General features: G+C 46.9%; 1 protein-coding gene across 1 annotated transcript in view; it reads left to right on the forward strand.

Moving 5' to 3' along the window:
* PAN3 (poly(A) specific ribonuclease subunit PAN3) overlaps positions 1-7,429 on the forward strand; it is a gene marked incomplete at its 5' end in the record, with an annotated part of 126,740 nt that extends 119,311 nt beyond the window's left edge. Inside the window, 2 exons of the mRNA XM_042782952.1 lie at positions 3,559-3,697; positions 7,289-7,429. Of these exons, the coding sequence (XP_042638886.1) occupies positions 3,559-3,697; positions 7,289-7,429 (280 nt within the window). The remainder of the gene's footprint in view (positions 1-3,558; positions 3,698-7,288) is intronic.
* Positions 7,430-12,371: the final 4,942 nt, after the last annotated feature.

Raw genomic sequence — 12,371 nt, forward strand, 5'->3', positions numbered from 1 at the left:
CAACCTTCCTTCCGAGGAGTGGCTGGTGGGTTTGAACCGCCAGCCGTCTGGTTAGCAGGCAAGTGACTTAGCCACTATGCTACCAGAGCTCCTTGTTTTTTCTCATAGGGTAATGTATTTTGAAGATCTTTCTATTTAGGTATTTTAGTATATTCCAAGCACTATTAGAGTTTACACATACTACCTAATTTAATCCTCAGAACAACCCTGTGATATCCAAGTACTGTTATTCACATTTAATAAGGGAAGACACTGAGGCCTGGAGATGTTAAATAACTTGCCCAAGGTCATGAAGTTAGGATGTACTTGAGCCAGGATTCAAGGCCAAACTGTGGTTCCATAGTCCATGCCCTTAGCCACTATGTCATGCTTCCTCACACTTTATGGCCATGTAATAGTCCGTTGTGTGGGTATACTATAATTTATTTCTCCAGCCCTCTGTTGATAAGCATTTTTTTATATATATATATATATATATTTTTTTTTTTTTAAGTCTTTTGGTGGTAGAAATGGTGCTTCAGGGACTGACACACGTTTGGTTCTGTGTGCCAGGCACACCCCCAGTTGGGACTGTGAGGTCGGTGGGCAGGTCACTATGACTTGGTAGCCAGTGCAAATTTGCCTGTCACTGCCCGAGATGCCCCACCAACAGTAGATGGTCACCCTGTTAGGGTTTAGATGGAATCCCAGCACAGGTTTGTTTTGCATTTTCTCTTACTGAGCACAGTTGAGTAGCTCTTTTTGTTTTTGATCCATTTGTATTTCCTTCATGTTCTATTTGTGTTCTTTGGCTGAGTTGCTTGTCTTCTTGTTAATGGATAAGAGCTAAAGAGAGTCATCCTTTGCAGTCATGTTTTTTCAGTTTGTCACACCTATTTGCTTTTTTTTTTTTTTAATTGAGACATTTTTATGTGTATCCTAATTTATCAAACTTCTTTTGTGCTTCTGGACTTTGATGCATAGTTAGGTCTGCTCTACTCGAGGATTAGGCAGGCACACTCCCATGGCTTCTTCTGACACACTTAAGGTTTTGTTTTTTTTTTAATATTGAAATTTTTATATATTTGGGATTTAGTAGGGTATAAGGTGTGAATCCAACTTTATTATTATTTTTTCAGTAGACTACTTAGAAGTCTCAGTGCTGTGTATTGGAATAATTTAGCTTATCCCCCTAGTTCGCGGTTTACCGTTTAATTAGTGAAGCTTTAAAGTCCACCATATTAGTTCTTTCCCATCTTCAGCCCAGGTGCCTTGTTTTAGATGTTTTCCTGAAACTTTAATTTTCTGTATTAAATTCTAGAATCACCTTGTTTGCTTAAAAATGCATCTATATAACAAACTTGATGGTATTTTTATTGAGAAGATAACATGTTAATGTTAAAATAATTAAAGAGGAGTTTGCATTTTAACGTTGGGTCATCTTAGCCCAGAACGGGGCCTGTGGTTCTGTGTGTTGATGTGCCTTCTGTATTCCTGAGTCATTTGGAGGTTCCTCTCCAGGTGGTTGGTTGTGTCCTCACTTTGTTCCCAGGTCGTTTTCCTCATTGCTGTCGCCCGTGAGATTCTTGTCCCATTCACTCTTCTTACTGCTTGTTACTGAGATGCGCGGCTGTGGCTCATTTCCCCGGTTTATGCCGCCTCAGTGTTTGGACAGTTTCCGGTACGTTCTCTCGGGTTTCCCAGGTATCGAGTCATATGATCTGCAAATAATGTTACTTTTCTTCCTTTCTCATTTCTGTGCTTGTAATTTCTCCAGTGGTAGGGTTAGTTAGTGTCTCCAATGCCAAGTTAAATAAAACCAATGAGTTTTGTTCAGAATTGGAAGCATTGTTCAGTCATCCCCTAACTTCATGCAGCTTCGGAGCTGTTTGCTCTCCAAATCCTTCCCCTGGCCCGCAGTTTCAAGCCTCTCCTCTTTGTCCCTGTGCTCAGAAGCTCCCCATGATGTGCACTGGGTGGGGCTCTTGTCCTTCTAGTGAGTCGTCCAGCAGGCCCTTTTAACCTCGGAGACTGTGTCCTTCAGCCCTGGGTGACTGTCTGTAGAAGTTCTGTGATAATCTTCTCTCTCTCGGGAGTCCCATGGGGCCCACGTGAGACCCTCGGTGTGACCACCTCATCCTTCTGTTTTCTCTCGTGTGTGTTTGTTCTCCTTTCAGGGCAGTTATCTCAACTTTATTTTTGTAAAAACGGAAGTTTCTCTATCCCCCTTAAACTGTAAAATCTCTGCTGTGTTTTCATTTCTGCACTCCTCCCTGGATGTCTCTGCTGTCCAGCACGTGGTCCCCGTTCTCTGAGACCGCCAGTGATAAATGGTGTCTCGGTGGTTGTGTTTCTGTGTTTAAGTGCTATCTTCCCTGTGCTGTCTTGTAGATGATACCAGTAGTTGTCTTTATTTTTGTTTTATTTTGTCCTTCAAAGCGTCGTGATCCTTGACTGTCTGTTCATATTACGAGCGAGGGCCTACAGACCAACCCGCGTTCCACTAGGGCAGGGGTTAGAGAGGCTGAGTTCTGCTTTGCAATAAAGCAGTGCAGTGTTGGCTGTAGGACTGGCCGCCTTTGATGCCCAGACGCAGTGTGTCTCTTGGGACAGTTAGCATCACCAGAAAGGACCTCCCGCTCCTCTGCGTCCTCTTTCCCATGAAGTTTCCTCCCGTCCCCTTGCCTCTCGGCCTTGCCCTCTCCTTGTCTTCTCTGTCCCCCTCCTGGCCCGCACTCGACCCATCCACGTGGAGCCTCTCCTGGCTCCTCCTTGGCTCCCCCAGCCCCATCCAGCCACCGCTGGAGTTCGAAGCTTCGGAAGTGCCCACACCCTGCCCTGTGCACGTGCTGGCCCCCGCACTGAGGAGCGGCCCTCTGCTGGGAAGCCCTCCTTGCCTTTCCACGACACGAAGGTCTGCCTAGGGCCTTATCTCTTGCTCACTGGCGCTGTTGGAGCGTCTAGCTGTAACCTCTGGTTCTCTGCATGGTGTCGTTTTCCCTGCTGGTCTTAAGTTCCAAAGATCACTGCAAGCTCCCAGTGCTCGCCCGTCATTTCTCCGGTTCTCTGCAGCCTCGGAGGGGGTGGTGGGAAAGCAACACCTAACCCCTTTTTGTTGCCTGACTGTCTCTCTCACGCTCATCAGGAAAGTGGGGCATCTAGCTGTCCATCTGCTCTGTCACTTGCAGGTGGGAGGGAACGGGGGATGTCCTCCTCGAACCCATGTCTGCGGCCATGTTCCTTTCTTCCCCATGTTAGGTGATGATGGGGGCTGAGCGAAGGGAGGCAGTTGAACATGGAGACACCTAAGGGTGGTTACACCTAGAACAGGAGTTAAGCTGGCAGTCATATACCCGCCTGTTCAGTGAGGTGATTCAAAGAAAAGCCCATCAGTAGTCTGGATATAACAGTGGGAAGAAAAGATTTTTAACTTCTCTACTACTACTGGAAGAGTTTTGCAAACGCTGCCCAGAAAACCCTTTTCCTATTTACTGGGGAGCTGGATTTGTCTCTGAAGAACTACCCTGTGGCTGTGTCTGGCAGTGCAAGTTGGCGATGTGACACGTTGGCCTCTCCTAGGTTTCAGAAGGACCCTACCTGGTCAGAGACGGGAGACCGTTACCTGTTGAAACTCTTTAGAGACCATCTCTTCCATCAAGTGACAGAAGCGGGTGCTCCCTGGATCGACCTCAGTCATATCATTTCTTGTCTTAACAAGGTAATTTCTACCCGCATTGTTAGGGTCACGCTATCTGAAGTTGTGGCATTGCATCTTCTGCAAATGCTAGGAGGCTTCAGTCATCAGGATATGCTTTGACTATAGCCTTCAGAGACATTTTATTAATAGTTATTAAGGAGTTCTGGTGGCGCTGTGGTAAGGGACTCAGCAGCTAATCAGAAGGTTGGCGGTTCAAACCCACCAGCTACTCTGCAGGAGAGTGATGAGGCAATCTGCTTCCATGACGACTGACAGTCTTGGACCCTGTGGGGTCGCTGTGAGTCCACATTGGCTCAGTGGCAGTAGGTGTGTGCTGGGTTTTTTTTTTGTTTTGGCACAAATGCACATTTTTTTTTAATGTGAATCATTTCACTGTTATAAAATACCACAAAAGACTGCTTTTTCCTTTTATACTATATTTGTGTCATTTTGTCAGACCAAATAAAACCTTGATTGTGACAAATAGGAAAATAATTTTATACTTAGATGTTTTTTAAAAACTGACTCCCTTTGTTCCGAGTCATCGTGAGTCATACAAAATGTTGTACGTTATGATTTGTTGATTGTTTATCAACCACCAGTCAACTCCGTAGGCCCAGCCAGTGTGAGTGGGGGATTAAGTGATGAGATGAGTTAACTGGTTACATGCATAACTAAATTTATGCAGAGGATGCATTTAGTTGAGAGGCGAGCTGTGCATTTTGGAACGGGCTGAGGGAGATGCCGTTCACAGAGGAGAAAGGAGTGTGGATTTCTGATGCGTTGCCTGGGATTATTGAGCACAGAGCCAGGCCCCTCATAGCCTTGTACAGGTTGACGTCTGAACCAGTGGTGGGCCACACCACAGCCAGCCCATGGCCTGATTCTGTTCAGCCTACAAGCTAAGTGTTTATGAAACCACACTCCAAACTCACCACCATTGAGTCCATTCCGACTCACAGTGAGAAACCCATTGGGTTTCCAAAGTGGTAAATCTTTACAAAAGTAAATAGATTGCCCAGTCTTCCATCCGTGGAGTGGCTGGTGAGTTTGAACCACCAACTTTCTCTTAGCGGCCAGTGCCCCAGGCGCTGTGCCACCGGGGCTCCTGACGAGTTTCCAGAGGGTTGTATGAAAACTATAAAAAGCCAGGAGTAGGTGACAGGGACTATGTGTGGCTCCTAAGCACAGAAGTTCACCCTGTGCCCCTTTGAACACTGATGAGCCCTGGTCTCAGCTGCCCCTCAGTCGTAGACAGTGGAGGGGAAACACCCGCCAGAGCATGGCATGGAGAGCCAGAGATGGGCACCGCGCCCACAGCGGGACGGACGGCGCCCACGCCCTTTCGGGGCCAGTAATGCACTGATGTGTGGCTGCCCACGCCCTTCGCCTTGGTGGATCCCTTTCCACTCTTCAGAGTGTCTTCAGAGTGCAGTCAGAAGCTGACTCAGCCGGCACAGAACCAGACATACTCCTGACGTGGACCCTGATTGAAATACACACTTTCCCCCCATTTCCCTTAAAGTGAAGTGCTTTTTCCTCAGAGCAGTGAACGGAGAATAATTGTATCCGATTTTAGAACACAGCATCAAAGGGGCAGTAGTAAAAATGGTCCTTCAGCAACCAAACCACTGCCATTGAGTCGATCCCGACTCATAGCGGCCCCTCCTTGGGTTTCTGAGGTGGTAAATCTTTATGAAAGTAGATTGCCCAGTCTTCCTTCTGCGGAGTGAAGTTTGAACCGCCAACCTCCTGGTTAACAGTCAAATGCATTAGGCTGCTACACCACCAGAGCTCCTTAAAAATTGTATGTTGTTGTTGTTATGTGCCATCAAGTCTGACCCGACTCACAGTGACCCCTCCTTGGATTTCCAAGGCAGTATCACTATGGAAGTAGATTGCCCAACCTTCCTTCTGAGGAGTGGCTGGTGGGTTTGAACAGCCAGCCTTCTGGTTAGCAGTCAAGTGCCTTAGGCACTATGCTACCAGAGCTCCCAGGTTAAAAAACATACTTTTATGAAAAAGGAAGAAAATATGTACAAGGAAAGATAACAAAAATAAAGCAAAAACCCTAAGACATTTGACGGACTAAGGATTAGTATTTATGCTGCATACCAACCTCACTGCCATTGAGTCATTTCTGACTCATAGCGACCCCCACTGGGTTTCTGAGGCTGTAAATCTTTATGGAAGTAGACTGCCCCAGCTTCCTTCTGCAGAGCAGCTGGTGGGTTTGCACTGCTGACCTTCTGGTTAGCAGTTAAGTGCTTTATCCACTACACAGATTTCATTAAAATGCAGCTAGCTGCCAAGCCCCCAGAGATAAGTGTAAAGATCATACTGTTGGAAATAACCACGGTGAACATGGGAATACATTTGATAATGCTAGTTAATCAAAAACTGCTAAGTGCAAATTAGCAAGGCTTGGTTTTGATGTAGGGGCCGCTGTGAATTGGCACAAGTCGTCAGCAAAGGTGTTGTAATTGACGTTCTTTGGAAAGTAGTGTGGCTATGTGCACTGAGCTGTGTAACGCCTCTGTTCATGGTTTTATCATATATGTTTTCAAGAATTCCTGCTAAGGAAGTAATTCTATAGAAAAATAAATCAATAGGTGAGTATGTTCGTCACCTGTAATCATAGTATTAATAAAATAGAAGATAGTGGAGTAAACCACTAATGTCATAGAATAACAGCAGGTGCTGAGTGTGAAGGATAGGGGGAAACATACGACAGAGGTCTTACTTAGAAGAAATGGAGATGAAACTGTCCTGTTGCCATCGAGTTGATTCCAACTCCTGGCAACCCTATAGGACAGAATAGAACTGTTTCCAAGCTTGTAAATCTGCATGGAAGGAGATTGACACCTTCTCCCACGGAGTGGCTGCTGGGTTTGAACTACCAACCTTTCAGTTAGCAGCTGAGCACTTCAACTAGTGCACCAGCAGGGCTACTCTGCACACTGATTAACTAAAACCACACCCACTGCCTGTAGAGTGGATTCTGACTCACAGTGCCCCTAGAGGACAGAGTGGAACTGCCCCACAGGGTCTCCCAGGCTGTCAGTCTTTACAGAAGCAAAGCCCAAACCACACCCACTGCTGTGGAGTCCATTCTGACCCACAGCGCCCCTAGAGGACAGAGTGGAACTGCCCCACAGGGTTTCCAAGGCTGTCAGTCTTCACAGAAGCAAAGCCCAAACCACACCCACTGCTGTGGAGTTGATTCTGACTCACAGCGCCCCTAGAGGACAGAGTGGAACTGCACCACAGGGTTTCCAAGGCTGTCAGTCTTCACAGAAGCAAAGCCCAAACCACACCCACTGCTGTGGAGTTGATTCTGACTCACAGCGCCCCTGAGGACAGAGTGGAACTGCCCCAGAGGGTTTCCAGGGCTGCCATCTTACCGGGAGCTGACCACCACATCGTCCTCTCAACATACTAATGAGTAATTGTAGACTACTGATGGATTTCTGGAAAGGACTGTGATAAAAGATAAACACATCCACAGATTCCTCCATCCCCCCTGCCTGTGTGGAGTGTCGTTCTCCAAGGAGGGAAAGTGGACTCTTGGTGTGGTGTGAGTGTCACCTTCTGTGCCTGTGTCTGTTTCAGCTAGATGCTGGTGTGCCAGAGAAGATCAGCCTCATTTCCAGAGACGAGAAGAGTGTCCTCGTGGTGACTTACAGTGACTTAAAGCGCTGCTTTGAAAACACTTTTCAGGAACTAATTGCAGCTGCAAATGGCCAGTTGTAGTATTTGCTCAAAACAACAGAAAGCAGGCACATGGTGCGGTGCTGAGCAGCTGAGCCGAGAGCAGACTGCGCGACCGCGGCACTGTCCTCCTCTCACGGCACATCCGGGAGACAGCAGAGGATGAGCCAAGCTGCTCGCACGTCACTGGGCACACTGTGACGTGAAGGGAAGAGCGTGTCACTGTTGGAGCTGTGGCTGCCGGTGCAGGCTGCATCTATGAAGAAGTTAGTTGAGATGAAGGGACGCCACCAGGTGAATGACGTTTCTGCCGCCGCCACCTCCCCTTTTTTTCCCACTTGTATATGCACTAATTTTAATTTTTTTAAAGACTTTTTTTCTGATCTTTGAACTTTTGCCACAATGTAGATTTATTAAGGGGGACGATTTTCCAGAACGTTCTGGGGGCGCAGTGCGGGGCAGCGTTGGCGTCACTGAGGGTTGCAGAATTTGCTCCTGGGGGGAAGGTTGCTGCAAGGACCGCAGCGGACCAGGTAGAACTCCAGTAGACGCACAGCGTAGTGCGCGATTCTCGTCAGAGTGCTGTACGCAGGCTGTCTGTGCCACCCGCTGTTAGCTCACTCAGAGATTTCGGTTTTGTCTTAACACACACACACACACGGAAACATCGGTGAATTGTTGGATGCGGAGGCCCCTCCCCAATGGTCACCACTCTTCCCGAATCAGGGCTGTATAAACAGGCACCGAGGGGCACAGCTCTCTGCTCCAAATTCAACTGAGCCTTTAAGGAAAAGGGGGATAGAAGGGCCTGTTTCCCTGCTGGGCAGATGCATTTAAATGTATACCTTTTTTTTTTTTTTTTAAATAGAGAAAGGAATTAAGAAATTGTTTAGAGGCCTGAAGTTCAGGAATGTATTCCCTTAGGTTATCTGCAGTTTGCTTTTTTGTATAACGTTCTGTTCTTGGAACCACAGCTTTATATGGTACTTTACACTGGATAGAGAGAGACACTGTTGAGAAGCTAAGTCAACACAGCAGTGGCCTGGCGTCAGGAGTGTCGCGGAGCCGGACGGCCGGAGTGGAGGGCCACCTGTCTGCTGTGCCTTCACAGTCACTGCTTAGCCCAAAGGAATAGTGCTTTTCATAATAATTCTCTCTGGGGGATATTCCCAGAGAAGTCAATCTCAACAGTTTGGAGTTTCCTCCTCTTAACTTTCTTAATATTTGGACACACAGTTGTCGCCAAACTTGGAATTTATAGTTAATGAAAAACCTACACTTTGATACCGAAGACTGCCAAATACATAGGAATTTTCTTTCTTACTAAGCAAACAGAACCAGTCGCGAAGCCTCCATGTCCTCTCCCCACACTGAATGTTTTACTAGCACTGGGTGCTCACCACGCAACTACGAAGAAAACACGGGAACTCACAGGTCAGGACAGACTTGGAAGCGCTTGCAAGTGATGTTACTGGCTTCAGTTTTAATAAGTATACATATTTGTAGTTTTCAGAGAAGTTTTTACTATTTCTCCACTTTTTTATAAGCTTTAAAATGATTCTCTCTGCCTTGAGAGGTGCATCAAGAAGCGCCCCTTGTCACCCGAAAGTTGTGAAGACCAGAGACGCGCCGTTCGCGTCAGGAAGTGTGGTCCAGCCCACGCTCTGCAGCATCAGCCGCTGACTTACAAAGAAAGTCAGTTACCGCATTTGATACGATGCATTCGAAAGAACATAGTGTTCGGTATTCAAAGGGTAATTGACGTCTGCCACCATATTGTTCTTATTTTATGTAAAAGGAACACGGACTTGGAGACATTCACATGCAGAAGTCTTTTATCATTATTAGCTCATGTATCTGAGGAAGAGCAGCTGTCTTTTTATATGTTTTTTGACAAATCATATTGTAATTCTTTTGTACAAAAAAGAACTACTTGTATTCTAGAAGAAATATGAAATGCTTAATTTATAAGCGGGCTGGAGATTTTTTCCAATATTGTTTTCTTTGAAAATGAAAGGGGATCACTATTTTAGTTTTAGGGTTTGGGAACTTTTTGAACATTTCACTTGTGGACCAGTGTTCTGTGAAAGATAAGGAAGAGCAGGGCTCACATAGGCTTGAAATTCTTCTGAGCAGACCAGCAAACGCCTCTGCAAGGCCAAGTTCAACTCACAAACCCGAGAATGTGTGCAGCGTGAGCGCTAGTTTGCTTCAGCCCCTGGTAACCTCAGGACTCGGTTGACTGTGAAGGGTAGATCTGTTTCCACGAGTAAATATTGTCAGCCGGAAAAAAAAAAAAAAAGGTTGGTGTCAGGTAATGCCTATTTTTTTAGCTTTGTTTTGTATTTATTTTTCATTTTATTTTTATTGGGAATGGTTTTTGAAAAGAACCTGCAGTTCTGCTTCGGTGTTTTTTGGGGGAGCCCTCGTTTTTCCATGGTGCAATTCCATGTAAGAGGTTGTCTGACAGTCTGTTTAGTTCACGGGAAGCTTTCCTCTCTGAGGACAGTCGTGAAGGATGCCGGCTTCCCGTTCTGCCTATTACTCCAGGTGGTGCCGGCCACGGCAGGGTTTGGTGCCTGTTCGGATTGTTCACCTGTTTGCGTCATTGTAACTGCTTTGGAGGGCACCTTTGCATTTGCTTTCGACCTCGGTTCTGCGATTTGGTTGGATGTCAACAACTTCCCTATAAAGCACCAGTCTGTTCAGTTCTCACGCCATGGTCCCAGTATGTGTTCTCCATCTTTAATCCTCTTTTCATTCTTTACATGTACAGCATTATTTTTAATAAAGAATTACTGAAATAAGTTTGTCTGTCTTGTTCCAGTTCATCTTACAAGACGTTTGTCTTACGAGCAGAACTTAGAAGGTTGTGTGTTTCTGTGCTTTGGAGAAATTTCCATCTTTGGATAAAGTGTCGGCAGATTTACTCAGTAATTTCACAAACCCTTGTTAGAGGCCTGGTCTGTCCTTGGCTGTGTCTGTTCTGGGCACTGCGAACACAGACGCGAGGACTCGTGTATTTACACCCGAGCGTTTCTCTGTAATACGGGGCTTACAGTGGTTTAGTGGAGAGGGCCTACTTCCCGACAGCTACACCACGATGGAGTTGCTCTCTCATTCATTCATTCACCGTGGAGGCGAAGGGCACTTCTGTCCCAAATCCTCCAGGTACATAACTGAGATTTCTCATAATGAAAATTTGAAAAAATACAACACAGATGAGAGCGTGGTAAGGGGCCGAGGGCACAGGTGACAGGCGAGGTGACCAGCGCAGGGACTGGTGAGCGGCTGGGAGTCGGAGGGGAGGGAGGGTGCAGATGGGATGAGAGTCTCGGTGCGGCGGGGACACCACGCGAGGATGAGAATCAAAGGGACTGTTGTCGGCTCGAGGGGGAGGGAGGCTGTGGCCTGGAGGCCGTGTTCAGGGGATCTCTCGGCTTTAATGTTCTTAGGAAAAGATACTACAAATCCTGTTAAAACTGGGTCAGTGTTAACATCATGATGTGCCCTACTAAATGGAGAGACAAGAAGATAATAAACTAATGGCTTCTTTTCATCTCCTGTGTTCTGAACTGTCTGCAAGTCCCAGGTGAAGGCACCCCCGGTCACTCCAAGGATTACATCTCCAGAGCCAAGGATAAAGGTCACCTCACTTAGAATAAAACTCGTCCTCTGTCCCACACATCCTAGAGAGTTAACCGTTGTTTCTCTGGACTACTTTAAGTGGGCGCTCTGTACCTCGTTTGGTAAGTCAGGCAGCCCTGTCCACGTCCTTAGCCGTGCTCTGTAGGGCCACCGGAAAAGACTCGGCCAACACCCTCTAGCGTCAGGAGGCCTGGCGGAGCCTGTGGTGCAAGACTGGCTGACAAAAGGCCGAACACTGGCTCGGAGAGCTTCCTGGGTGGTGATGGGAGAGTGACGGGCCCTCTCTGAGAGCCGGCAGTTCCACGCGGGGAGCTTACTACACGTGGCTTGGGCACCTTCCTTAGATGGTCCTTGTTTCCATCCTTCAACCAGTAGTGGGAAGTACACCGTCCGTGACTTCTGTGGATCCTTGCAGTGAATTAACAAATCCAAGGAGAGTGTCCTCTTGAAAGGTCTGACCTAGCCCCAGGTGGCTAGGGACAGAGAAAAGGATGCCACATGGCAGCTGGCATCCGTGAAGCTGCCATCCTAGGATGGGTATGCCTCAAGGATTACGTGGGACAGATAACACCAAAGAGCTCCTCATTTATCTGACATTTCGAGTTTAATGTCAGAATCTTTCTGTTGCCCCGGTGGGGAATGTGGCCGGAGCAGTTGGGGTGAGTGTGCGTGAAGGGTTTGGGTGGGTTTGAGTGACCTGGAGGAGAGGAATCGGTGAGTAGATGAATAAGGAATCAGGAAGTTCACTGAAGGGAGAACAGAAATGGGGTCGGGGCTGGAGTGGAGTTAGGGGTGACAGTATTTCGTTCTGTAAGATGGGAGAAATAGTAGCATGTTTGTATGATTCAGTGGAAAAGAGAAAAACTAATGGTGTGAGGGTGCGGTAAGCTGCAGGGGTGCAGTCCCAGAGTAGGATGGGGCAGCAGCGGGGGCGTTGTCGCCAAGTAGGGGTGCAGATGCTGGTGGCTGGGGAGTTGGAACAGTGGCACTCAGGAAACGTTCTCTCTTGATTTCTTTACTGTTCATTGAAGTGAAGGGTATCCTACTGATAGGACCAGTCAGTCAGGGTTGTTTGGAAAATGAGTTTCCTCTTCTGAAGCACTTGGGATAGCTGCTGGCGCATACTGAGAGTCACATGTACCAGTTACCAGCTGCCACTGCTTGCCCGATGCCAGTGTACTGAACAGCGTGTGCTCACTAATGGTTTTTCTGGTACCAAAAAATGTGTGCATGTTTTAAAAAGAAAGTGAACTCCATTTACAGACCTATTATTTTAGCCTGAAATTAAACTGTTCTCTGTTTGTTGTTTTACAATGAGGTTTTCTTCTATGAAAAA

This window comes from Orycteropus afer, unplaced genomic scaffold, assembly GCF_000298275.1.
Source record: "Orycteropus afer afer isolate SDZICR_OR568_19922 unplaced genomic scaffold, OryAfe1.0 scaffold00540, whole genome shotgun sequence".
NCBI lineage: Eukaryota > Metazoa > Chordata > Mammalia > Tubulidentata > Orycteropodidae > Orycteropus > Orycteropus afer.